The 25,005-nt window shown below is 38.4% G+C and overlaps 1 protein-coding gene across 1 annotated transcript in view; it reads left to right on the top strand.

Annotated features, from left to right (window-relative positions):
- PTEN (phosphatase and tensin homolog) overlaps positions 1–25,005 on the top strand; it is a 51,359-nt gene that overhangs the window by 7,435 nt on the left and 18,919 nt on the right. The window contains exons 2-5 of the mRNA XM_035137353.2: positions 13,230–13,314; positions 16,422–16,466; positions 20,142–20,185; positions 21,068–21,306. Coding sequence (XP_034993244.1) covers positions 13,230–13,314; positions 16,422–16,466; positions 20,142–20,185; positions 21,068–21,306 — 413 coding nt within the window. The remainder of the gene's footprint in view (positions 1–13,229; positions 13,315–16,421; positions 16,467–20,141; positions 20,186–21,067; positions 21,307–25,005) is intronic.

Below are 25,005 nucleotides of genomic sequence, written 5' to 3'. Positions count from 1 at the left end.
AGGGGTACACTGGTAAAGGCATTAGTTTTGTGGTGCCAAAGTAAATGGGGTAGGGGAGAAGAGTTCTGAATAGCAAAACCTTCCCATTTCTCCAGTGGCTGGGCAAAGAAGGCCAAATAATGTTTCTAATCTGTACACTTCCTCTCAGAAAGGATGCGTCATTTTCATAAAGTTCAACAATATGTACAATGTGCATTTACTCTTGGCAGCAAAGAAACCAGAAATAATTGTATTGTAAATCTGATATTTATCTGCATTTTCCACTAGTTCCTGAAAACTGCTGAATGCCTTTCCTATGGGCTTTGTGCTTAGCAACACTGGTCAGTGCAAATTAAGCAGAGTTTCTCTAATATTACGTGACTTGGCCCCCACTAACATGGTTCCTGCAGAAGAATGTCATGTAGTTTTCTAACTGTAAGCTAACATAGCTTACAGAAGCATTGTATCCCTTGGTATTGCTGCAGTGTATGGGTCTTTTCCTCACATTTTTGATGTATATTGATACTAATACCTAAAAAGCAGTGGGGTTAAATACTTTAAAGGTCGTTTCAGTGCTATTTGAACAAAATAGTTTAGTTTGTCAGCAACTGCACTTTGGAACTCCTTGCCAATTGAGATAAAGCAGGCACCTTCACCATACTCTTTGGCACCTGCTAATAGCATTCCTGTTTAGACAAAGCTACTAAAATGCTTAGAAAGTTGAGATAATTTTAATCTGTTTTATTATTTTAACTATTGTAGGTTTAATGTAGGGTTGTCTTTTTTCTTGATTTTACAGTTTTATTTTCTGTAAAGCGCTTCGAGATTTTTTACAATCATACGGTGTATAAATTTTTATGGAATGAATAAGTAAGTAAAATAAATAAATTGATTCCTTTGGTGCAATGAATACAGTCATCCCATGCCATATATTGGTATGTGAAAGCTGTTACTCATTTTTTATGCTTCTAATCCTCCTGGATTTTTATGAATTTGGTAATGTTCATATTACCCAATATAACAAGTTTCACGTAAAATGGGAATTTTATTCTTCTGCCATAGAAAAACTATTATGGGGGCCTGCTCCCTGGACAGGCTTTTGTGATGGGTAGATGCAGAATATGCATTAAATGTTTTTTCTGCTATGAAATTAAGTCGAGTCATAAATGTTCTGAAAGTTGTGCCAGATGTTCATTGGGAAAAGAGCAGTGTTAAAGTTTAAGACCATATATTTGACATCCTCAGTGGATTGTATTTTTTTGTATTAAAAATGCTTTTGTACTTATCTCCAAGAACAATAATGATAGAATACAGTAATATTTTAATGCAGAAAAGTTTCCTTGTGGTAGTGCATATTTTTATGGAAAGTAGTGATGACTCTGAAAAAAATATGCAAAATGAATAATGAGTTATAAAATAGTTCTGGTTTGGCTTAAAAAGTGTATTTTTCCTGGCAGCCATTTTTTATTGCGTGTCGGTGTTATGCACATATATTTGAGTTATCAGTGGTTAATAACCTCATACTGCTGCTTTGGTAAATATTCTAATGATATAGTTCAGTAGCTTTAAGAAGACTTGATTGAAAATTCAGAGAAATGCCATTTTTGCAGTAAGAATCCGTTACTACTTTGCTGTTGGTTTTAACAGGCCATTTGTGTGTTCCCCAACTAAAGGAAAATGAGTCCTTAGTCTCTAGCAAATTTAAAACCCTCACATTAATAGGGGGACAATAGAATAAAAACACCTACAAGGGTGTTTTATTATGTCTTATTCACATGATTTATACATAGCACTTTCCAACTGAGTGATTTTCAAAACAAGTCATGCCCAGACCCTTTCCCTCCCAGATGTTGGTGTTTACATTCATGCACTAATGTTCTAAAACGTGATCTTTAAGGTTTTTAAGAACTTAGATTGAAATCTATACATGCACACTTGGGTATAAATATTAATGAACTCAGTGAGGTTTACTGCCAAGTAAGTCTGCCATAAGATGTATTAGTTCAGTTAGAAAGTGGTGGTTCCTAACTAGTGCTGTCATTTTAAATTTGAACATAATGTAGGAGGGCCCATGCTCTCCTACTTTCCTTTATCTCTTTGCTTGGAAAATATTACCATCAGAGTAAAATAATAAAGACTAGTTGCTGGGGGATGATGAACAATAGGGGATGGCTGTTACCTGCATGACCTGGTAGTATGCTTTCTGGATGTATCTGACTAGGCAGTGTTAGAAGCAGGATGCTAAACTAGATTGATCTTTGTGCTCATCCAGCAAAGCTGCTTTTATTATATTATCAATCTTTTGCAGTTTATCTACATTGTTGTTGACTTCTGTTGCCCAGAATTGAACACAAATGAGATCTTCATCAGTGCTGAATAGAATGCTATGATTATGCATTTGTATCTTGAAGACAGTATTGCTCTTAATGTGGTCTATAATGGCATTGCTATTTTGTTCTACTACATCACATTGACTCTTTCAGTTTATTCCCCATAAGGTGAAGTTTTTAGAAGTACAGCTGTTCACCCAGTTAAATTTTCTCTCCCTCATCTCCCCTGCCCACAGTATTGTATGTATTTCTGTACAGTTCTTTGTTTTAAATATACAACTTTTTTTGTTTTTATCATATTGTTGCACACCTTACTTTTCATAGATACATCTAACATTTTAGTGTTTCAAATCCCTTTATTTTGCATCCAACATGGTGTAAGGTCATCTTCAGCTGTGTTGATTAAGAAATTGAAGAGAGAACCACCAGCACGACTGGAAATCTCTTTACAATTTTATAATGATCTATTTTATTTCTTCATGCAGTTTTTCAACAAATTATATCCATCTTGCAATAGTTTGTTGTTTGTTTGCTACCCTCCCAAATAACTTTTCTTGTGTGGTTGTCATGAAGACAGAGATCAGAAGCCTTGGCATAGCTAATATATATCTGTGGGTTATTCTCTACTTAATCCAGTCTGACTTCTTAAAAAAGCAACTTAGTTTTGGTCAGTACAATTTATAACCATTGAATGCTAGTCACTCATATTCTCTGTGCTTCAGAATGTGCTCCAATTTTAAAATCCAGAAGCCAGAATAAATTTTCTGCTTTCCTTTTAAAATAAAAAAGATGCACTTTACTTTTGCTCTGTAGTCTTTTGGGACCATGCCATTTTCCATGAGTTCACACACATAATTACTAGTGGTTCTGAGAGACCAGTGTAACTCCCATGGGAACCTTGAGTGAATGTCATCAGGACCTGCCGACTTGAATATGCTTACATTCTCCAATATTTCTTTGATTTCTTCTTTGGTTATTTATATACCACTTGATGGTAAAAAACAACAACCTCAAAGCAGGGTGCAAAAAGATAAAACAATAAAACTGAGAAAAAATTATAATCATACTTAGAAAAATTAAAATACTAGAACAAATAAAAAATTACCTCACCTGTCTAATCATCTCGGTAGGCTTGTCTAGACAAGAATGTTTTTAGCATGTGACAAAAAGAGTATGGTGAAGAATTATTTATTTCATAAATATATATACTGCTTGATTGTAGAAAAAACTTCAAAGCAGTTTACAAAAAAGATAAAATAATTACATTATTACTAAAAATTATCATAATTTCAAACATACAAAAAGTTAAAACCACAATAGAACAGACTAAAACAAATTAAAACTCATGATCTGTGACCTTTCCTCTCCCTTGGTCCCCCCTCCCCAATTGTGAAATACCCTATGATTTATTTTTTATAAATAGCTTTCCTTGCATAATTAAGTCACATTGCACTGCATACCTTTTGCTTAATTCATATGACTTGGTACTTGGTTCTTTTGAACCATTCCTTGGTACAGTACTTGGTTCTTTTGAATCATTCCCAGGCAATTGAGCAATGCTTTCTAGAAATTTGCTGCTGCTAGATGAGTTCTTTAGTAATTTGCATTCTACTAGAGAAGAAACAATATGGGGGAAACTAGGCTTGTGTTTTTTTCTTATAGCTAAAATTTGGTGAAAAAGTTGGATAAGGTTGGCAGTTTTTATCAAACCATGAGATACTAAGGAGGCAGGTTTTTTAATTCATGGCTGTACAGAGATGGCTGGTCTTCTTCAACAAGATACCTTGAGGAGGAAAAGCTGTTCCTGAGCCTGCTCCTAGATCAACATTCTCAGAGGTTAAGTGCACACTGATAATAAACCCTTTGGTGTTTTTTTCTGAAGAATTCTATGAAGAAAATATCATTGACTTCTATGGGACCTATTCTGAAAAAGGTGTAGATAGGACACAAGTTTGTGTTTTCTGCAGGCTCTATGCTGTACTGTGTAGCTTCAACGTAAGAGTATTGGTTTTGTATACAGGTAGGTAGCCGTGTTGGTCTGCCGTCGAAACAAAATAAAAATAAAATAGAAAAATTCCTTCCAGTAGCACCTTAGAGATATCTGAAGAAGTGTGCATGCACACGAAAGCTCATACCAATAACAAACTTAGTTGGTCTCTAAGGTGCTACTGGAAGGAATTTTTCTATTTTATTTTTATTTGGTTTTGTATGTTTTACTTGGGACACCTCCAGCCATAATGTAACTATATCTTGCTGTCAACTGCAGAGAGGTGAAGTAAGATCTCTCCTAAAATGCCAGGTATTTAAAAGTATGCAATGGCTGAGGCCTTTTACAAAGAGGGTTTTGCAGGGTTGATAAGTGCTGGAGAAAGAAATAGGGCATGTGACTAAGGGTGTGCACATATGATTTCTTCCTGGAGATTAATACTTGCATATTTAAGCTGGTCAGTCAGAACTTGTTGTTCCTGAAAGATGAGTTTATATTTTCTGATGTCATGTTCCCCTCCTGCTCTGTTCATTGCTCTCCCATTCCATCACTTTATACTAAAATGTTAGCAAAGAGGAGTGCTGGACATCAGGTAGAATAGCAAAGCCAAATTCACTGCCAATAGCTATTAAGCCATAACTGTAGCTTGCTTCCACTTCTAAAACAAGCTTTTAACCTCTTAGCATTATAGCTGTGCTGACACAGCATTAAAAAAGTGTTAAGGCACACTGAGGTTAGGCAGTGACAACTATTTTTTCTTACTTTTCCAGGAGTGCTGATAAATTATTTATTTATTTATTACATTAAACCACCTAAAATTGATAGTAGTTTATTTGTAAATTGGAGATTAGTTCACATCTATAGGCTATATAAACCCGTGCTTCTCAAGCTATCTGATGTGGTGGACCGGTAAACCCTCCCCATTCAAATATGCCAGGGACCAGTCCCTGAAGTGTCCCACCCAAACTGGGCTGTGGTAGAGTCATCAGGGACCAGCAGCTGATGGCTTGCAAATTGACACCAGTCTGCTGTCCACCACATTGAGTAGGGCATGCGTAAATGATATATTTGGCAGTTTCTGATGTTTAGAATCTAGGCTTGGGGTTTCCAAACTATGTACCACCATAGTTCTTCATTCAGGTGGTCTGGTATGTCCACCATTAAATATTCATACTGATTTTAATTGGATTTTTATTGCTTTTAAAAGAAACAAAAAATGGCAATTAAAAATTCTACAGTATATCTCATACAGTCTCTACAACAGGCAGAAAAACTATTAAACTGTCCACCAAGACCATCAGCTGTTTTCTAGTGTTCTTAGGGCGGGGGAGGTTGAGAACCACTGGTTTAGATTTCTTACTGCAAAGGTAAGCCTCTGGTAGAAAAGTACAATAGGTTGGAATGATTCTTGGAAACCATGTACATTTTAGCTTCTTCTTTTTGGTCCTTCCATTTTATACACAGCCCCACCTGGAGAAGCTGGGCAGCTCTTGTGAGTGAAAAAACTGAAAAATCCTCCTTCCTGCCCTTGTTGCACTTCTACACACACACACAAACGGAAATAAGCACTGACTAGATTTCTGGGACACTGGTTTGCTGCCATGATGTCTGGTTTGCTCCTTAGTCTATGTAAACATCTTAAGCAGCTTTGCAAATAATTACACAGGGAATGTTTGCCCACCCTAACTAGCCCTGTATACTTTGTGCTGCTGCTCCTTCATCCTTCCCCATCCTGCCTCTACTATTCTACCCCTACTATAACCGTGCCATCTTCTTTTTGCTGCGACACTTCACCATGAGCTTAAAAGTCAGGTTGATTGATAACGACTTCAGTATCAAATCTACATGGTTAGGATATCTGGATTCATAAGTCTTTCACACTTGTGGTTGAAAGAGATGATAGAATGTTGAGGTAGAACTGACAGGTAATAGAGCACTGTGCTGCAGTTTTTTCCTAACTAGGTGAAACAGTATAGAACTGTGGTTGTCAGTATGTTTGCATGCCTATGTTCTCTATTGCAAGCTTTTATATTGGTTGGCCCTTAAATATGAAAAAGGTAGAGAAGTACAGCAATTAACTTTGACACCTGACTCCTAAAATAGCTTTTCAGGAATAGCAGCAATAGTGGATGGGTAGGATGAGTAAGTATGATGCAACCTAAGACTGGGGACAGTGACTGGTTATCCCTGGCAAGTTGCAGACTGGATGGCTAGTTAGTTTCTTTTGACTGTAGCCTTTGCTTATCTGTGTTTCCTTGTTAATGCAATTTAGTAAAATTGTTTCACTGGTCTTTCTCCTCATACCCACAGGTATTTGCAGTTGTCTCTCATGGTCATAACTGCACTTCAGATGTACCTATAAATATAATATTTTTGAGTTCTAGTCTTCAGAAGTGTTTGTGCTGCTCTTTCATGCATATACTCATTGGAAACTACAATGCTACTGTTAATCTCCCCCCCCCACAATTTTTTGGAAAGCTTGATAAGTAGAAATTGGAATAATCTCTAGGAGTGTAATTTACAGTAATAGATTTCACTGCTGAGTATCTCATTGTGCAGAGGTGGTGAACACAAGGCATAGTGGGGTATGGTGCCCTCTTGTGCTGAAAGTCAGAAAACACATACCTTTGTCCATTAATAGCTCCCTTCCTCCTCTTGACCAGTCTGTTTCCTGTCTTGACCAGGAGCAGGGGTGTGTGTGTACTCTGCAGTTGCCTACTCCTCAGACTTGTGGTTAGTGTTTTAAATACATTTTGTCTGTGTGTGTGTGTGTGTGTGTGTGTGTGGTTGGTCTTTGTCTGATCTGTGTTTTGTATTGCTTGCTAGAAGTCCCCCCGAACTCCAGGTTTTAGCTTACCATTGTTTTCCTGCAACATCATTTTTCCTCAGCTTTTATTATCTGACTTTCACCACCAGGTCCCAAGGGTGGGTTACAACAGTTTAAAAGTCAACATTAAAACAGTTAAAACAAATCATACCTTTGATAGTACTTAGTACTTAGTTCTTGGTAGAATTTGAGTGACTTGGCTAAGGGTTTACACAGGATGGTAGATACAGTATAAGCTGAGATACTATGTATATATGGACAGTACAGTAATAAAACAAGTATACTTTAAATGTAAGTTAAATTAGCTTTATGCGTTTCTTTGACAGATAGTCTTCTGGATAGTTTTTGAAGATTCCATGTCAGGTTCCATGCCTCTTTATCGGGGAGAGCTTAGTGCTGATTGCAAAGGAGTGAATCCTATACAGGTGACTCACCTTACACGGCGGTTACATTCCAGGGATAGTGCATAAAGCCAAAATCTCATATAGTCAAAACACATTTTGGGTTCAGTAGTGGGTGGGATTGCCAAAGTAATATTTTCCTGGACACCTGCCCTCTTTCTGCCTCCTTTTCAATTTTCTAAAAATAAAGAATTGCCTACTGTGTAAAGCTGAATGCACGCAAGTTAAATGCGCATAAGTTAACTTAACGCTCTCTAGGCAGGCACCATTCTAGACTACTGCTCTGCACTCACCATAGCCATCAGGTCTCATTTTCACTTTTTAACCAATGCCACTATTGAGAAGAACATGTCTCAAGGTATGCTTCTGCATTCCAGTCTGCCTTGGCTGAATGTCTCTGCCTGGAAGTTGAATAGAAGGCTCCTAAAGGCCACCCACCTAAAGTGGTAGGTACAGTTCTGTCATCCAGGTATCCTTCCATGCTCTGCATTTGTCATTCTGCATGATCAATCTTCCTAGACAGTGTAAAGAAGGTCAACTGCATTTAAAGAATGCTGGGATCACACTGCAGCATCTTCATACTACCTGGTCAGCATTGCAGAAGCTGCCATTTGAGTTGTTAAAATCTGTGTCTCTTTGTTGCTTCTCAAATTGTATTTTTTAACCCCTAGTTGTCATCACTTCAGTTTGTCATGGTGGTTGTTCTTTGCACAAATTTGTCATCTCATAAACATGCTTCCATTTTCAGCAGGAGCTTGTCCTTCCAACCTTGGAAAGGGTATGGTATTGTCTGGATGTGTGAAGAGCTTTGAGGTTTGCTTTGGGAACCAAACAGTTTAGGCAATCAGAGGCTTTCTTTAACTTTTTCCAGCCAAAGTGGCAGGGAGAGCGTCCACCAGAGCAAGGTGAATAAAAGGCTATATTTCCCTTGCTTTCATATCTTCTGACAGCCTTTCCCAACCTTGAGTCCCCCAGATATTGTTGGACTATGACTCCCATCAGCTTCATCCAGCATGGCCCAGTGGTCAGGGATGATGGGAATTGTAGTCTCAACAACATATGGGGACATAGGGTTGGGAAAGGTTACTCTAAATTACCTGTTTCATTGTAACATTATGACTTACTCTATAGGTGGTGAATCTGCAGTTTTTGCAAATAATGCCCTACACAAAGTTTGTCGAATCTCCACATGGTCACATCCTAACCTTCTGAGAATGGTTGGCAGTCTCTTGATATGTGCAGGACTTTTCAATATTAATTTATTGTTCCTAACCTTTCAGACAATTGATTTCTTGTTTGTTTCGTTTCACTCAGCTTCTCTGAAGAGAAAGTTGTTTAGCTGTACCTTGTCTCTCCTGCTTCTAGAGTTTAAGATGTATCAACTCTCAGTAGCAAAACATCTATATGTGGTGGTTCTAAGGACATGCCTAAAATAAATTCAATTTTGCAGCAAGAGGAAGAATTGATATTGCCAAAGTTTTATCCCACTTCTCCATGGGTAGGCTTGGCATTCTTTAGATGTGTGAAGAGCTATTAGAGCATACGTTAATAGAACAAACTACTGAGGCAAACAAACTCTTCACCCTAACACCTTGGGATAGAAAGTAAGAAGCTACACCTTAGGTGGATTAAAGCGTGCATCACATTAGCTTATTAATCACTGAAGTTATTTGTGCCAGAACATCTCAGCATATTCAACCATGACAACTTCAGCAGCTTTTTTCAACAAATGCGCCTTTTTGCAAGGTATGCAGAGTGGCTATGCAGGCTACACCAACAGCATTCATTAGGCATTACAAAATTGATAAATGTTCTTCAGCAAAGGCAGCTTTGGGGAGGAAGTTCTCCAGCAGGTTATTTAATAGGCAACTGTCACATGGTTCCCACTGAGAGGTTTTAGCTTTAGTGCATCTCACCACACCATATATTAGCACCTCTAGAGAAGGAACCCTTGTCTCACTTGAAAGGGGTTTCTCAGAGGTATTGAACACATGGTAGGCCCTTGAATTCTGGGGATGACTTGCAGGCTGTATAAATGCTTAATTCTGTGAACTGCCCTGCGATCTTATAATGAAACGTGTTATATAAATCGAATGAATGAATGTAGGGAGGATTGTTCTGCTTCCACAGTTGGAGGCAATATGCTTCTGAATACTAGTTGCTGGAAACTACAAAAGGGGAGAATACAGTACTCTTGTGCTCAGGTCCAGCACAGGTTCTGGTTTTCCCCAAGCAACTGATTGGCCACTGTAAGAACAGGATGCTGGATTAGATGGGCCACTGGCCTGATTCAGCAGACTCTTCTTATGTTCTTAGGTTTTCTCCTGTGCTGCATTGCTTTGGTTATTTGTTCTGTATAGGAGTAATGAAACAGACTGGTCAAGAGATGGAGGAGCAAGGAACAGAGAAAGGTCTGTGTTTTGTGTCTTTGGGCAAAAATGGGTAGCATAGCCCACCATGCCATGTGTTAACATCTGAGAAACGTATTTCAGGCAAGAACAATGTTTCCTTTCCTTTAAGTAGGCTTAAGTGCTTATGCAAAGGTAATTTGATAATAGTACAGTATATCAGGCTAAATATATGATACTTTGCTTCTTTATTACAGTACTTACTGACAATCTAATGTTAACGTGAGGCTTCCATTTGTTTGCTGAATTTATGCTATTTCAATTCCTGGATGAGATGGCTATAAAAAGATCCAGTATGAGGACCTATAGAAAATTATCTGTAGTTTTACTTGAGATGAATGTAGGCTGTATATAGTCTGTGATGGTTGAAATTGTGCAAATGAGCCTGACTGGACTCTTGGCCTCATGTGCTTTCTCCACCCTCGCTTTATTTTTTAATAGATATGTATATACTATACTTAAATAAAATTCTCAACGTGGTTAAGTGTTGTAAAAATACCCAACTTAAAAATGAGCTCTTCTCTCCTAGTTAGTAGGGCAAGGGCAAACCATATGTTTGCTGGTTTGGATTAAATGGAACATCATGGCTACCTTACATGCATGATCAAGCTTTCTTTAGCACCTCAGCCCAGGACTAATTGCAGCCATCAGCAGCCATTAACACCCATCTACAGGTTTACCACTCCCATCAGCCCATCTCCCATTCCCACCCACCCTCTGTATATATATAGGGTCTGACACTTCTGTTTCTAGTGTATCTGAAGAAGTGTGCATGCACACGAAAGCTCATACCAAAATATAAACTTAGTTGGTCTTTAAGGTGCTACTGAAGGAATTTTTTTATTTTATCAGGAGGGGAGAGAGGGGTCTCCCATGTCAGCAAGGCTAAGGCCCAGGCATGTTGATGTCAGAACGTAGCTTACCATTATTTTTGAACTATCCCTGTACTGAGATCATGTAAATTGCTTCAGTGGACTTAAGATTTCACTTTCTTTTACGTAAGTTTCCAATGAAGTGCAGGAATCTGCATAATCTGGTGAAAAGTGTAGAGTAGCAGAATTTACTCTCTTTCTGGATGTCTTGCAAATTACTCCAACACAAAAGTTACTAGTGTACAAGATAGTGTACAGTTTTTTTAAAAATAGAAAAAGATAAAATCGGATAATTCTGCATTTACATTGGCAAATCTCATTTCTATCAAGCATATGATATGAATTTCTGTGTAGTTTTTTTAAAAAAATATTTTACTTCTGAGGACAAGGTATTTGTATTTGTTTATTTACATAACACAGTTTGTGTGTGTCTATATGAATTATTGTTGCAATTTTTTTAAAAAATAGCACCATCAACCAAACAACATGGATGCTTACACTTGGATAAGTGCTATTTTGGTTTGTAATTACCTGTTTTGTTTACTTGCAGGTGCAAGTGAAGGTTTTTTGCTTTTGTTTGGTTAGGCTTGACTATGATTTTGGGAAACAAGCCAACTTCAAAATATGGTTCATGATCCTGGCTTTGTTTCCTACCATAGATAATAATCACAATTCTCTGTTTGGGTGAAATGAGTTGCTGTCATCAGTTTAAAATGAGTGGCATGCATGGAAAAGTTTTCTTGTTTTGTTACATTTATATCTTGTCTTTACACCAACGAGCTCAATGTGTCCTACACAGGTCTCTCTCCCTTTCCATTTTATCTTTGCAACAGCTCTGTGCTGTGGGTTAGGCTGTGAGGTAGGTGAGACCGTGACTGGCCCAAGGTAATCCAGTGAGCATCATGGCTCAGTGGATTTACTATACAGAAGGTTCTGGAGGTAACAGCTGGAATCTCTTGAGCAGGTGACTTTTGCTGCAGATGATGGAAAGGCAAGTGTCAGTCTAGTTTTGTAGTTATGAACAAATATTTATAACAATGAGAGTTTAACAAATTGTAAAACCTGGAGTACATAAAATAGTGTGAGCTGGATTTGAGTGCATTATTCTGGTGAGAGACAGGATGATGGCTTTTGGAGTACAGTCATACCTCGGTTTAAGTACGCTTCGGTTTGAGTACTTTCAGTTTACAGTAAGTACTCCACGGACCCATATTGAACAGATTAATCCATTTTCCATTACTTTCAATGGGAAAGTTCGCTTCAGGTTAAGTACGCTTCAGGTTAAGTACGGACTTCCGGAACCAATTACTGTACAGTCATACCTCAGGTTAAGTATGCTTCAGGTTGAGTACTCCACGGACCTGTCTGGAACGGATTAATCCACTTTCCATTACTTTCAATGGGAAGGTTCGCTTCAGGTTAAGTACGCATCAGGTTAAGTACAGACTTCCGGAACCAATTGTGTACTTAAATTGAGGTACCACTGTAGAGACTAGAACTTAACAAATCAGAACATTTTCTTTTCCCTGTGTTTATATGCTGATTTATATGTACCTTCATGCACACAAAAGAGCTGAAGGACAGCTTTCAAGCTCCCAGGACTTGCATTCTGCTCCCCTGTCTTGTGTGTGAGAGGCTTGGAGCCATATGATGCTGTGGTACAGGAACAGGAGGTGTTCTATATCTCTTGGCAGCACATGCAGCCACCCAGTCTCTTACACTCAAAGCTTGCCGAAGTAGCCCAAATGGACAGACTGCTTCTGTTTGTACTCCACAGATGGTCTGACTGGAGCAAGGTTGCAACTTTGGAGGTTCTGGTGAAGGGAAGGAAGCACCCTGGATGTGGAGATTCTGCACCTTTTCAGTAATCTGATCCTTGCAAGGCTGTGTCTTGGCAGCTAGGAAACAGTAGAGAGCAACTAAGTCAAACTTAGTGGTCAACTGTGCATAAATCATTAGATCCATGGTGGCTGTTATGATGATAGGAGCTGCATGGATATGAAACAGTTTCTTGACCCTCAAGCTGAAGGGTAGACTGAATAAAATTGTGAGTTACTGTTGTAACACTGCTGGATCTTTCAAAATGGTAGATCTTAATTTCTCTCTATTGAAAACAAGAACATTCTGCTTCCAAGTAATTGTTACGATTACAACATATGTGAGCAATCCAAGGCCCTCAAAGACCTTCCCTATGGGTTGGCAAACCGCCACCTATGCCCCTGCATACTCCCAGTCCTGCTCATCTTAGCCTGCCAGACAGTTGTTTCCCTGGTGGTGGAATACCTAGAACCCTTTTCTCTATAGCAAGTGTCTGAAATGGTTGCTTAAATCCAGTCTCTATAGTTACTTACTTGAAATATTTAACACTGTATGTACTATTTCACAATGTTACTCTGTAAATATTTCCCTTAACTTGAATATTCAGATATTTATCCAAATATAATTGCAATGGGTTTTCCTGCAGAAAGACTTGAAGGAGTATACAGAAACAATATTGATGACGTTGTGAGGTAAGAATTTGTGTCTGTGCATCTTAATGTCATCTGGGAGTAAATGTATAAATATGAGATTTCTTGGGGACAAAATGTTACATCCCTGTCTGTATGTTCCCTTCCACCAGGTTCCCCATTTCTGAGATTATCACATATTTTATTCAAATGAGAACTAAAACAATGTTTTGGTATCTTTTACAATGCAGTGTGCTTTTTCTCTACCAAATCTGAAACAAAAGCAAATATTAAGATTTGAAGTTTTAAGGTATTTACTTAAGTATTACTTTTTTACATGACAATATATCAGCATTATGTTTAATCTAGCTAATGCATTCATTGCTACTATTTTTATTTTTGTATAATTTTGCAGTTTGGTGTCAGTTCACCAAATCTAGTACCTCTGAATTCATCTATACACTTAATAGCCATATTGTGTAAGGCAGAAATTAGTTGACAAGTTTGGCTGTTAATTCTCTAGCTCTTCAATGAACGTTTGCCTCTCTAATTTTAATCTCTGTTAGTATGTGAAGTTTGTGTATTAGGTGTAACATCAAATTCCAACCCCAGTTCCCTTCACTTTTTTCCTAATCCTCCTTCTTCCATGGCAGCCCACAGATAGCAGTTCACACGTACAATAGATGGAAGAAAGGGAGGGGGTGACAGAACAGGAATGACTTCATGATGATTTTATACAGTCTTGTTCCTTTTTTGTAATTGTTTTGTGAAACTCTAATTCAAGTATTTACCCTCCCAAAAATTTCCACCATAAATTACTTCTAGGGTGACTATAACAATTTATGTTAGCATTATAATCTAAAAGCTGCAGTAAGGCAGCTATACAAAGTGCTGGTGATAAAGAAGTATCATATTTTAGTGCTGAAAGGTGAAACTCACTTTTTTTGGGGGGGGGAATCATATTACATGTTAGACTAATATTAAATATGGATATAAGCATGTAAGTCCTATTACTAATCTTTAAACTAAGTAGATGCTTCTATGAGATCAATTGAGTTAAAGGAGAATTTGATGATTTCTGAAATATGAATGTCCATGTATCTCCAACATAGGCATTTCATTTTCACTTGTTAAAAATGGGGGGGGGGAGAGAGAGAATAGGAAAATACAGTGCCCTGGCATATGTATAAGCACTTGGAGCTCTTTGGATGTTGCAGTTGCATCTGCACATAAAATTACAATCTTTCACGAAGTGATTCAGGTGTTTCCACCTTCGTCCAATTTCTCATTACCTACCACAATCTCTAGCACATACCTGCTTCATATATCATATACACAAAATGTTCCTGGCCAATAAAGGTTAGGTGTTGATTGTGTGAGAAAAATGTATGGAGCAGAGCATCACAATAGCTTACTAAGCTTGCATGTCCTCATATTGGTGGCTACTATGCAGTTCTCTAGATTTTTATTAGTTAGTCGTGGTTGGATATGCTGGTTATCTAATAGCTTTACAATGGAGCACTTCTTTATATTTAGCAAGGAATAGCCATATATGAGTTAATTCTTTTAAAAAACCATTCTTGCCCATGTAGGTGTGCCGCTTCAGTAGCTGGATAAGAATGAGAAGTTATTTTATCAGTTCAGTTTTGAATAATCAAAAAAAGCAGAGGCTTATTGTAACTCGTCCAAAAAATAATACTAATAGTCTTATTGCAGGAGTCCAAAAAATAATACTAATAGTCTTATTGCAGGAATAAGCAGAATAGACTGCATGTAGAGTGGCTATGATATGTTTTCCTTCCTTTTTGTCATTGTTTGAATAAGTACTTGGTGCTTTGAAACTCAAGTATCTTGTGTATGAAAAATATCACCTAGGCTAGCTGTGTTAAGGATTCATTTTTATCTAAAAATTTTTTTACACAAAAAGTAAAGGTAAGAAAATTGCAAATATTAGCACAAAACCTTTATTAACACCTTTAGTAGACCAACCAAAACAGCTCAGATTAAAATATTTTGCAAGCTTTCAAGTTCTCCAGAACTCTTCACCAGACTACTTGGTGAACAATGCAGTTGAGCGGAGGAGGGAGAATATTTGGCTGCTATTGAAACCATAGAGTGAGTTTCTTGTCATATTTTTAACATGAAATGGTCAAGGAAATAGCAGATACTTAAGTGATATGCAGGTATCAGGGTTTTTAAAAAAGAGTTTGAGAGGTATTGATTCATAAAGCTAGGTGATGTTTTTGCAAGATATACTTATATCTATCTAAATAAGTTGGTGAATTTTATCAGGGATGTTGGTTTCAGTGGCCTTTGTTACCCTGTAAGTGAAAGAGCCATATCAAAAGTGGTATAGTGCCAATAACTGTAATGCTTTCTGCTTAAGGTTTGGACCCTTGCTAAATTCTTGTTTGCTTCCTCACTGTGGGCTCGCTTTGTTCCCTGTTTTGTGAGAGCAGAGTACTGGGGAATTGTGCAAAAGTGAAAGTGTGCATAGAACAATAGGCAGTGTTTCTCATTGGTTATGCAATGAGTAGGGATTGATTATATGAGATTAAGGGTTGCACCAGGCATCCCCAAACTAGGCCCTCCAGATGTTTTGGGACTACAATTACCATTATCCCTGACCACTAGTCCTGTTGGCTAGGGATGATGGGAGTTGTAGTCCCAAAACATCTGGAGGGCCGAGTTTGGGGTGCCTGGCTTGCCCTTTCCCAATTGCATTTATTTTGCAAATTATTTGGAATTAGGCTATTAATTTCGTCTGTGATTAACTTTCATTGCTTTAGTTTTCCTCATCTAAATTGAGGTTGAATCCCTTATTCTGAGGCAGATTCTATGAAATCTAAAATTAAATGCCAATATTAAAGAGTACTAATTCTTACCCTTGCATAGAACAATAAGGCCATCTTTAGAACAACATCTGCTTTAGTTTCTCAATAAAATTGCTTTGTGGAGTTAACTGCAATTTTAATTTCACACTCTTTCCCACATTAGTAATTGTGAGGAAACATTTGTTCAAATTAAGGGCAGCAGCAATAGTAGGTACTACATACACATCAAAATTGATATCAACATTTAGGTGGTGATAGATGTGTCTTATCGAGCAACTATGTAAAATAATGATGTCAAATATATGTTTGTGTGACTTGTGTGTGTTTTTCTTTAAGGTTTTTGGATTCAAAACATAAAAACCATTACAAGATATACAATCTGTAAGTATACTTCTTACATATACTGACCCAAATATTTCTAATAGAGGAAATTAAGTTCCTTTTTATATGAGAGGTAGACCTAAAAGATATTCAACAGACTTAAACATGAAAAAATGCTGAATGTAAGCATGGTGAACTTATTTTGTAAGGGTGGTGGTGTGGTGCAGTTTAATGTTACTTGGGCTGCTTTAAATAACGTGGCAGAATGCCTACCTTGCAGCCTGTAACCTTATAATAAAGTGAAATTATTCAGGCAGCTTTTGTTGATTTTATGACATTGTCACATTGAAGCAAAATTGTTATGTGTTTCATTAAAGTTTTTGTGGAAAGACTTAGTTTGCTATTCTTAGGCTACATTTTATATATTGAATTCTTTCAGATTTTGCTATATAGTTAAATTTCATGTCAAGGATCCTAGAGTAAACTAGAAAGAAACAGATGTACAACATTTTTATCAATTGAAATATATATATAAAGAAAAACATTATATAAGAATGACTACATCCACACATGATACTTAGGTTCCAAATTTGATTTTTAAAAATCCAGAACAGTTTATCATTTTAAAAAAGTTTTTTTCAAGCTGTTAAATGTTTAGGATTTTTAATAAAAGAAATGATGTAACATTTCTTGATGTAACAGCTAGAGCAAAGAAAACCGATAAAAAAAGCAGCAGCCATCAGTTGCCCATTAAAAGCAACAACTTAAATTTACATTCATATGGGAGAAAGTGATCCCTGAAGTACCTAAGGTCAAAATCATTACGGTACTTTGAATTGTGCCTGGGAAGTCAGTAGGACCCAATAAAACTTTTTCAACCCAGATGTAATATGATCAGACCAACATGTCTCAGTCAGTAATTGGACTGCCATGTTTTGAACAAGCTGGAGTTTCTGAACAGTCTTGAAGGCCAGCCTCACATACAAAACACATTTCAGTAAACTAATCTGGATGAAGAAGAAGCAGAACTGCAGACAGGCCATCCCTGTCCAGGAAGATCTGCATTCGATTTACCAGCCTAAGTCCTATATTATCAGGAGTAGCATGGGACCACTTAATTGGCTTCTTCCAATGGCATTCTGCTAACATTTAGACCTTAAAACCACTTGTGTAGTGTGCCAAATTATGAGTTTGCCATCTTGAAATAAATGCAGTGCACTCACAGCCTTTCTTAACTTGTCTTACTATGTTGTCATAAGTTTACAGCAGCAGTGGGAAACATTTGACCTGCTGGGCCATTTTTCTGAAACCACACCCACTTGCCCCACATCTGACAGTGCATGCAATGTGGGGCAGGTACTGACATGATCAGAAAGGAACAATCAGGAGCTTAAAATGAGCTCTCTGTTCTTCCTTTGCTGGAACAAGGTGTATTTGTCCTGCCCATATGCTGGTAGGTGTGGGGAGCCTGTCTTGTTCTAATAGTGTCAAGTGGTTTCCATTGAAACAGCTGATAAAATAGAGGGGGGAAAGCTCAGTTTTAGCAGCAGTTTCAATGCAAACCACTCGGTGCTACAGGAGCAGCAAAGCTGCTTATGCTGCAGTTCTCAGGTGCCTAACAACCAGCTGGCTTGAGAAGTACTATCCAGCTACATTAGGTGGGCGTGACAACCTACCTGTCATCCATCTTTTGTCATAATGAGATCAGATGGTTGACAGATTGATTGTCATGCCCCTCCATCAAAGTTAGCCAGCAGTTTGGGGTCAGCTAAAGAGCTGGCCCATTGGGCCAAAAAGGTTTTCCACCCTATGTTACAGGAATAAGCCTACACAAGCCTCAGACTTGTACTGTTCCCGTCTGTCTTCCTAGTTTAGAACTAATTACAGTGACATCTTAATTCTGCAAACTGATTGGTTTTAACTAAGAATATCAGTGGCAAAGCTTTCTTCCTTTTTTGTGTTACAGGTTCAGGTTATTGTTCAAGTCTATAATAGCTGTTACTGCTCCAGAATATTGCTCAATAATAGTAATTAAATTTGGTGGAATAATCTGCTTGATATTTTGATCTGTGGAGCTTTTTTTTAACTTCACCTATTTCTACTGGCTTTAAATGTATTATCTATGTGGTACTTAGGATTGTCACTTGGATACTGTACGCGGTGAACTTTTAATACCTTTTAAAAAACTCCATGGTTGATTCAAAATGTTGCATTTCATAGGCTTCCTTAAATGCAATTTCATAAATTGGATAATATATACAACTTGCAATGAAAGCATTTTTTACAACTCCAACCATATTAACTTTAGAAGAAATTGCACACTTTTCAGTAACTGGCTTCATGACAGCTGTGGTATTGATCTAGCACAGGGATCAACAACCCAGTAGGTGTCCTAGACTCTGAGCTTTCATTTTTTTAATAAAAAAAGTCTAGCCCTCCTAAGAGGAAAAATTGTGGAGCAAAATGTGCAGGTATCTTTAAAGTGATTAGTGTGGCTACCTCCCCCCCCCCCCGGTAATGAGAAATGCTCCCTGTTACTAAACAGCAACAGCATCTCTCTCTTTCTCTGTGTATATGGTCTCCAGAATCAGGACCAGCAGCTGACTTCCCGTGATGAGCATGTCAGGGGTGGTGTTGTGTTATGCCATGCTCCTTCCATAACTGCCATAATTGGTGCTCCCAGCACTCTCAAAAATGTGCCTTTCACCAGGGCAGATTTCAATCTAAAATTCAGAAATGGCTTGCTGGCCAGTTGAGAATGTTACTATTATAAAGCAGTTTACCAACAGCCTGCTGATTGGAGGTGGAGGACGGAATACAGCATTTGGTTTTTGGGGACCAAATATATACATTGGGTTTTGTAAACCTATGGGGTACTATTAAATCCACAGTACCATTTGTAGTGATCTTAAGGAAATTGAAAAAGTTGTCTATCTTGAAAGTATTGCTTTTACCCTCTATGCTCCTCCTTTACAAGAAATTTAAAGAACTAGTTTTGTGCTAAGTATCTGTAGACATAATGAGTACCTAATACATAGCAGTCTGCAGGGTCATATAGACCAGGCACCTCAAACTGCGGCCCTCCAGATGTTTTGGCCTACAACTCCCATGATCCCTAGTTAGCAGGACCAGTGGTCAGGGATGATGGGAATTGTAGTTCAAAACATCTGGAGGGCCGAAGTTTGGGGGTGCCTGATATAGACCCACAGGAACATCTGTGTATGGTTTTCAGTTTTCTCACTCATTCCAGGAGGGATAGAATTGATCCCCAAAACTATAGGAAAGAAAAAAAAGGAGCATTTCACTAAATAAAAGAGTCTTCTAAAATGTCGTATGGCAATATAATAGAAAGGGAACCTCCATCTAAATCTGTTCATAACAACTTTTTGAAGTAGGCTTATTAGGCCAGGAGTTGGTGGTCTGACAGAGCCTGAAGTGAGCTTCATGAGAGCATGGAAATGTGGATTTGGTTCTCCCTGATCCAATCCTGATGCCTAACTGTTACAGACTCACCCTCCCTTCCATATCTGTGGACTTACGTGCATCACATATTTATTTATATGGCTTGAAGAACACCTGAAACGTCTGGCTAATCATATATATAAAGCTTAATGGAAGTGTTGTTTCTAATATGGATATAGTATTAGTTAAAAATGTATTCGAAAATGATAATTTTTCTCCTTGGTAAGTAGTTCTGTTGAACTTGAAGTTAATGTATTGCAACTTTTATTTCAGATGTGCTGAAAGACATTATGACACCGCCAAATTTAACTGCAGAGGTATGCCTGTTCTTCCATATATTTCTCCTAAACTAAGAAGCAAAATGGATTGCAAGCACTTAGAGAGGAATGTTGCTATTGTAGCACACCACAGATTTCCTATTAGTTTGATATCCAGTAATTTCTGTGTTGGCCCCAGACAGTAAATAATTATTAGGAAAGGAATTAATCTTTTCAATGAATCAATTTTTTCTGTTCTATACCATTCAAAATTTATTCGGAAGAGACTTGTGCTTGGCAAGGATTGGCATTCCTATGTATGATTACTAAGTACAATGTCTGCCATTTGCATAAAACACTATGTTTTCTCAAGTGTCAGTCGCCAGATGTCATTATGACATCAAATGATTTACTTGTGGGTCCTGCTCACCTGTCAAGTTAACCTGCAGAATGGAGGAAGATAAAAATCTGGCATACCCAGCCAAAAAGGAGCCCCATCCAAACCCTGTGTTAAATGGTAGTGAATACTTTTTGGATATAACTGTATGGCTATAACAGGCTGCTCTACGTTTTTATATAATTTATAAAAATTTTGATAATATAAATTACTGATTTTCAGTTTGCTCTGTTTCATTCCACGACCAAATTATGACACACCAAACTGTGTAGGCCATGAACGGCATATAGTAGCCCACATGTGACTTAATTTTTTGCTGCCTTACTGGGATTCCCAAAGCAGGGAGATTGTCAAACACTTGGCAGGTCATAATAAATGCCTGTTGGGCTGCATTTGCCATGGTATGTGACAAATTGCACAAGCCTGTTATGGATGATTGCTTATGTAATTTGTATAAATCCTATAATGATTAAAACATCTAATATTGATATGTTAGATTTAACAGTAATTTGACTCTTGACTAATCAGTACACTCTATTTTATAGTTGCACAGTATCCTTTTGAAGACCATAATCCACCGCAGCTGGAGCTTATCAAACCTTTTTGTGAAGATCTTGACCAATGGCTTAGTGAAGATGGCAGTCATGTTGCAGCAATCCACTGTAAAGCTGGAAAGGGACGAACTGGTGTAATGATTTGTGCATATTTGTTACATCGAGGAAGATTTCAGAAGGCACAAGAAGCCCTAGATTTCTATGGGGAAGTAAGGACCAGAGATAAAAAGGTAAGAAGCTTGATTTTGCTACATATGCATTATGCCTTTATTTGTAAATCAGTTGTGTAGGATATCTTGAAACTGGTGGGTGGTTACTTTTTAGTTTGCTTTTTTTGACATGCTTATGTTTATGCCATGAATGTACAGTAGTTCTAAAACCATGTTTTTAGATTTTTTTCTTCCACAAATGCAGTCAGCAATCTTTGCCAATAAAACATTAAATATTTTAGCTTCTACCTCCACCACAGAAGTGCATAGTATGAAGAATGCAAAACACTAACTGACTTAGACATGTACTGTATCCTGCTGTGTCCTAGGCACTTAGCGATTTACCCAAAAGCACAGATACTTATTCCTTAAGATCCACAACATAGGCACCTGTGTAATTAGAAGAATAATTGGGAAGTAAAAAGTCCTCCAACCCTACTTTAGCTTGTTTGTATTCTAGGTCTCCAAGGCTTAAAAGTTCCCATTTTCTAAACTGGAAATGGAGTACTTGCTGGTCTCCTGATGTTATTTGACTCCCAACTCTCATTGGCCCTAGCTGGTGGTGAAGGATGATGGGAGTTGTAGTCATACAACATCTTGGAGGGCATTGAGTTTGTAATTTCTTCTTTGAAGACATATATCCTCCAATAAAAACAACTTTATTTCTGTCCTATCAGGAACTTATGTTGGAATTTATGCTTCTTCTCCACGTGTTATCCTTATGACAGTGAGTAGCTGATAGTGAGTAGCCCAAGGTAGCTGATAGTGAGTAGCCCAAGGTCACCCAGGGAGCTTCATAGTTGTGTGGTGATTTTAAAACTGGTCTCCTACATCCTAGTCCATTTATTATCCTTCCATGTTCTGGAAAGGCAAAGAAGTGAATACATTGGGGTGGGGTTTATATTATCAGTAAGGCTGAAAGTTTAGGGTGTGACCTTTTTTAACAGTTCAGTTTGGCACCTTTAAACAGTTCAGGCTCTGGTCCTATCTGGGAGCCATCCCCATGAAATTTAGTGGGTTTACTTCTGAGCAATGTATGGTTATTATGGCATTAACACACACTAGAAATTGTGACAGCAGTGACCCCTTCTAAATGAAGGTTGGGCACTTTTCAGTTTTGTTACGCACTAAATACAGTCAGTTTGCGACCGCCTCCGTTTGCGACCGATTGGTTTGCGACCGCTGCAGACCCGGAAGTGTTTATATCCGGCTTCCGCGGCGCGCAGAAGTGCTCTAGTGGCGCTTTGCGCACGCGCAGAAGAGCCCCTCAGTTTACGACGAACTCAGGGAGTGACCGGCTCTCCGGAACGAATTGCAGTCGCAAACCGAGGTATGACTGTATGTAACTGCAATGCTTTAGTGTCCACACCTTTGCAAGAGAGGATGGGATAAAACCAAACAACTTGTCCCTGCCCATGTGACTTTATTGGCTTCACCTACATCACCTCTTTGGTCATGTCATGTAACCATTGCAGTGAAGCACTTCCTCTTTCAAGTCCATTATTTTCAATAGACCTCTCACTTCTTATTTCTCCACCTTTCATGTTTGGTGGAGGGGAGTGTGGATATACTTATTAATGCTTGAGAACTTTCCACCCACAAGTTTGCTTATCTAAGTGCAAACTGCTCTCTCTCTGGATTTCTTGATTATTTTTCTCCTAGGGTGTCTCTATGTATAATACTTAATAGTGATTCATCTTGATCTTTGATCAAAGTACATGCACTGGCAGGTTGGGCTTCCCATTTGCTCTGGACAGTATGCTGTGGTTGATATGCCATAGTGAAAAACTTTCTTGGCATATTTAATTTGAGTACCACACGTGGAGTTTGTTCTTCCATCAGTCATAAGTAAACTCTTGGAACCAATAGTTAAGATTGTACAAGTTGTGACCCTACAATATTGTTGCTTTGGCACTTACTTCAGCCAGTCATATTAGTGGATTTTCAGCTTTGTATGTTAACTCTTACCTGCTTTTAATCCACTAATTTCATGATTTCCAGCAACAGTTACTTACAACATTTTTCCTCCTCTAAGGTTTCTGGGGAAGAACATGCTGTTATGCTTGAACTTGCAGAAAGTTTTAGCCATCAATATTGATAGAATCAGATCCTCCCTTAAATTTCACTCCCTCTTTATTACTTATGGCAATGGCAAAAGTTAACACATTTGATTGTAAGTACCGTAGAGTTTAAGGGACGTGGGTAGCGCTGTGGGTTAAATCACAGAGCCTAGGGCTTGCCGATCAGAAGGTCGGCAGTTCGAATCCCCGCGACGGGGTGAGCTCCCGTTGCTCGGTCCCTGCTCCTGCCAACCTAGCAGTTCAAAAGCATGTCAAAGTGCAAGTAGATAAATAGGTACCGCTCCAGCGGAAAGGTAAACGCCGTTTCCATGTGCTGCTCTGGTTTGCCAGAAGTGGCTTAGTCATGCTAGCCACATGACCCGGAAGCTGTACGCCGGCTCCCTTGGCCAATAAAGCGAGATGAGCACCGCAACCCCAGAATCGTCTGCGACTGGACCTAATGTTCAGGGGTCCCTTTATCTTTACCGTAGAGTTTGGAAACTAGCATATGTTTCTACTGTTAGGGATATGAGCTCAATTTCAACATCCAAAAATGTTTGTGCCACTAACATACCTAATTGCTTATATCTGAAATATCTTTCAACTTGTTATTATCTTTACTGGTTGATCAGCTTTATTTGGTTCTGGATAACATTTTTTGCATCTTGATAGACCTCCCTGCACTGTACCTGATCAGTACAGAGGTAGATGTAAGCATTTTTGAAGTTTGGGTGCAGCAATACTTTGTTCTTTGAGTACAGAACTTGCATGGTTGCTTCTTGTATTAATTTGGTATTATTTGGACATGGTTACTTTCCATTAGCAAGTTGAGAGACCTAGACTGGTAGGGGCATAGTCTGGTGTGTGAAATAGCAGTGCTTGATCATCACAGTATATCAGTCTTTATAGAGCTGCTGAGAGGTGGGAAAGCAGTAACCCTATTCAGATTCACCTTGAAAAACATGAGGCATCATGGTGCTAGTGTTCTTGTATAAAGTCTTATATTAATTGTGCTAGCATTATAAAATCCAAGGAGCTGTATTTAATTATCCATGATCTCTGAGCAGGCAAGGGCTTCAGGAGGTAACTGGAGTTCTTTAACTTTCTCTTCTTCCACAGTATTGCACCCTATGAAGAATACTGGCTTCTCCACTGCAATATATTTCAGAGGATAACAGGGTTAATCCTCCAAGCTACCTTTCTTAATAAGATGCATCCCTGGAAGCTCTTTAATTCTCTCCACCTCCCCATCCCCTGGTAGCTCTGAATCTCATAACTATTTCTTTTCACATGGGGTCCAGAAACATTTTTTATGCTTTCATTTACCGCTGTGCTGTGCCTCTCCCAACCGCGGCTCCTATGCCTGCTCTTGCGAGCAGCAGAGGCGGCAGCGGAGGGACGAGCAGCCCAAAAGGAGCCCTTTCAGGCTGCTCCTTCCTCCTCCTCTGCCTTTGCTGCTTTGAATATGATCTGCTCAGGCAGTGTCTGGAAGTGAGTACCTGCACTTGTTATATGGTCACAAAAAAACACTGGATGGCATAAGAATGTCTGGTTGCTTTGCTGTTTATGACAACTTGGTTGCACAAGGGTAAGGGGTTTCCCCACATGTTTATATTTATTTAACAAAAATTATAGCTACTTTCTTAGTGAAACAATCTCT

The sequence above is a fragment of the Zootoca vivipara genome, chromosome 5 (assembly GCF_963506605.1).
Source record: "Zootoca vivipara chromosome 5, rZooViv1.1, whole genome shotgun sequence".
NCBI classification, from domain to species: Eukaryota; Metazoa; Chordata; class Lepidosauria; order Squamata; family Lacertidae; genus Zootoca; species Zootoca vivipara.
The sequence above is the reverse complement of the archived record's forward strand: the minus strand, read 5'-3'. Positions and strand labels throughout refer to the sequence as shown.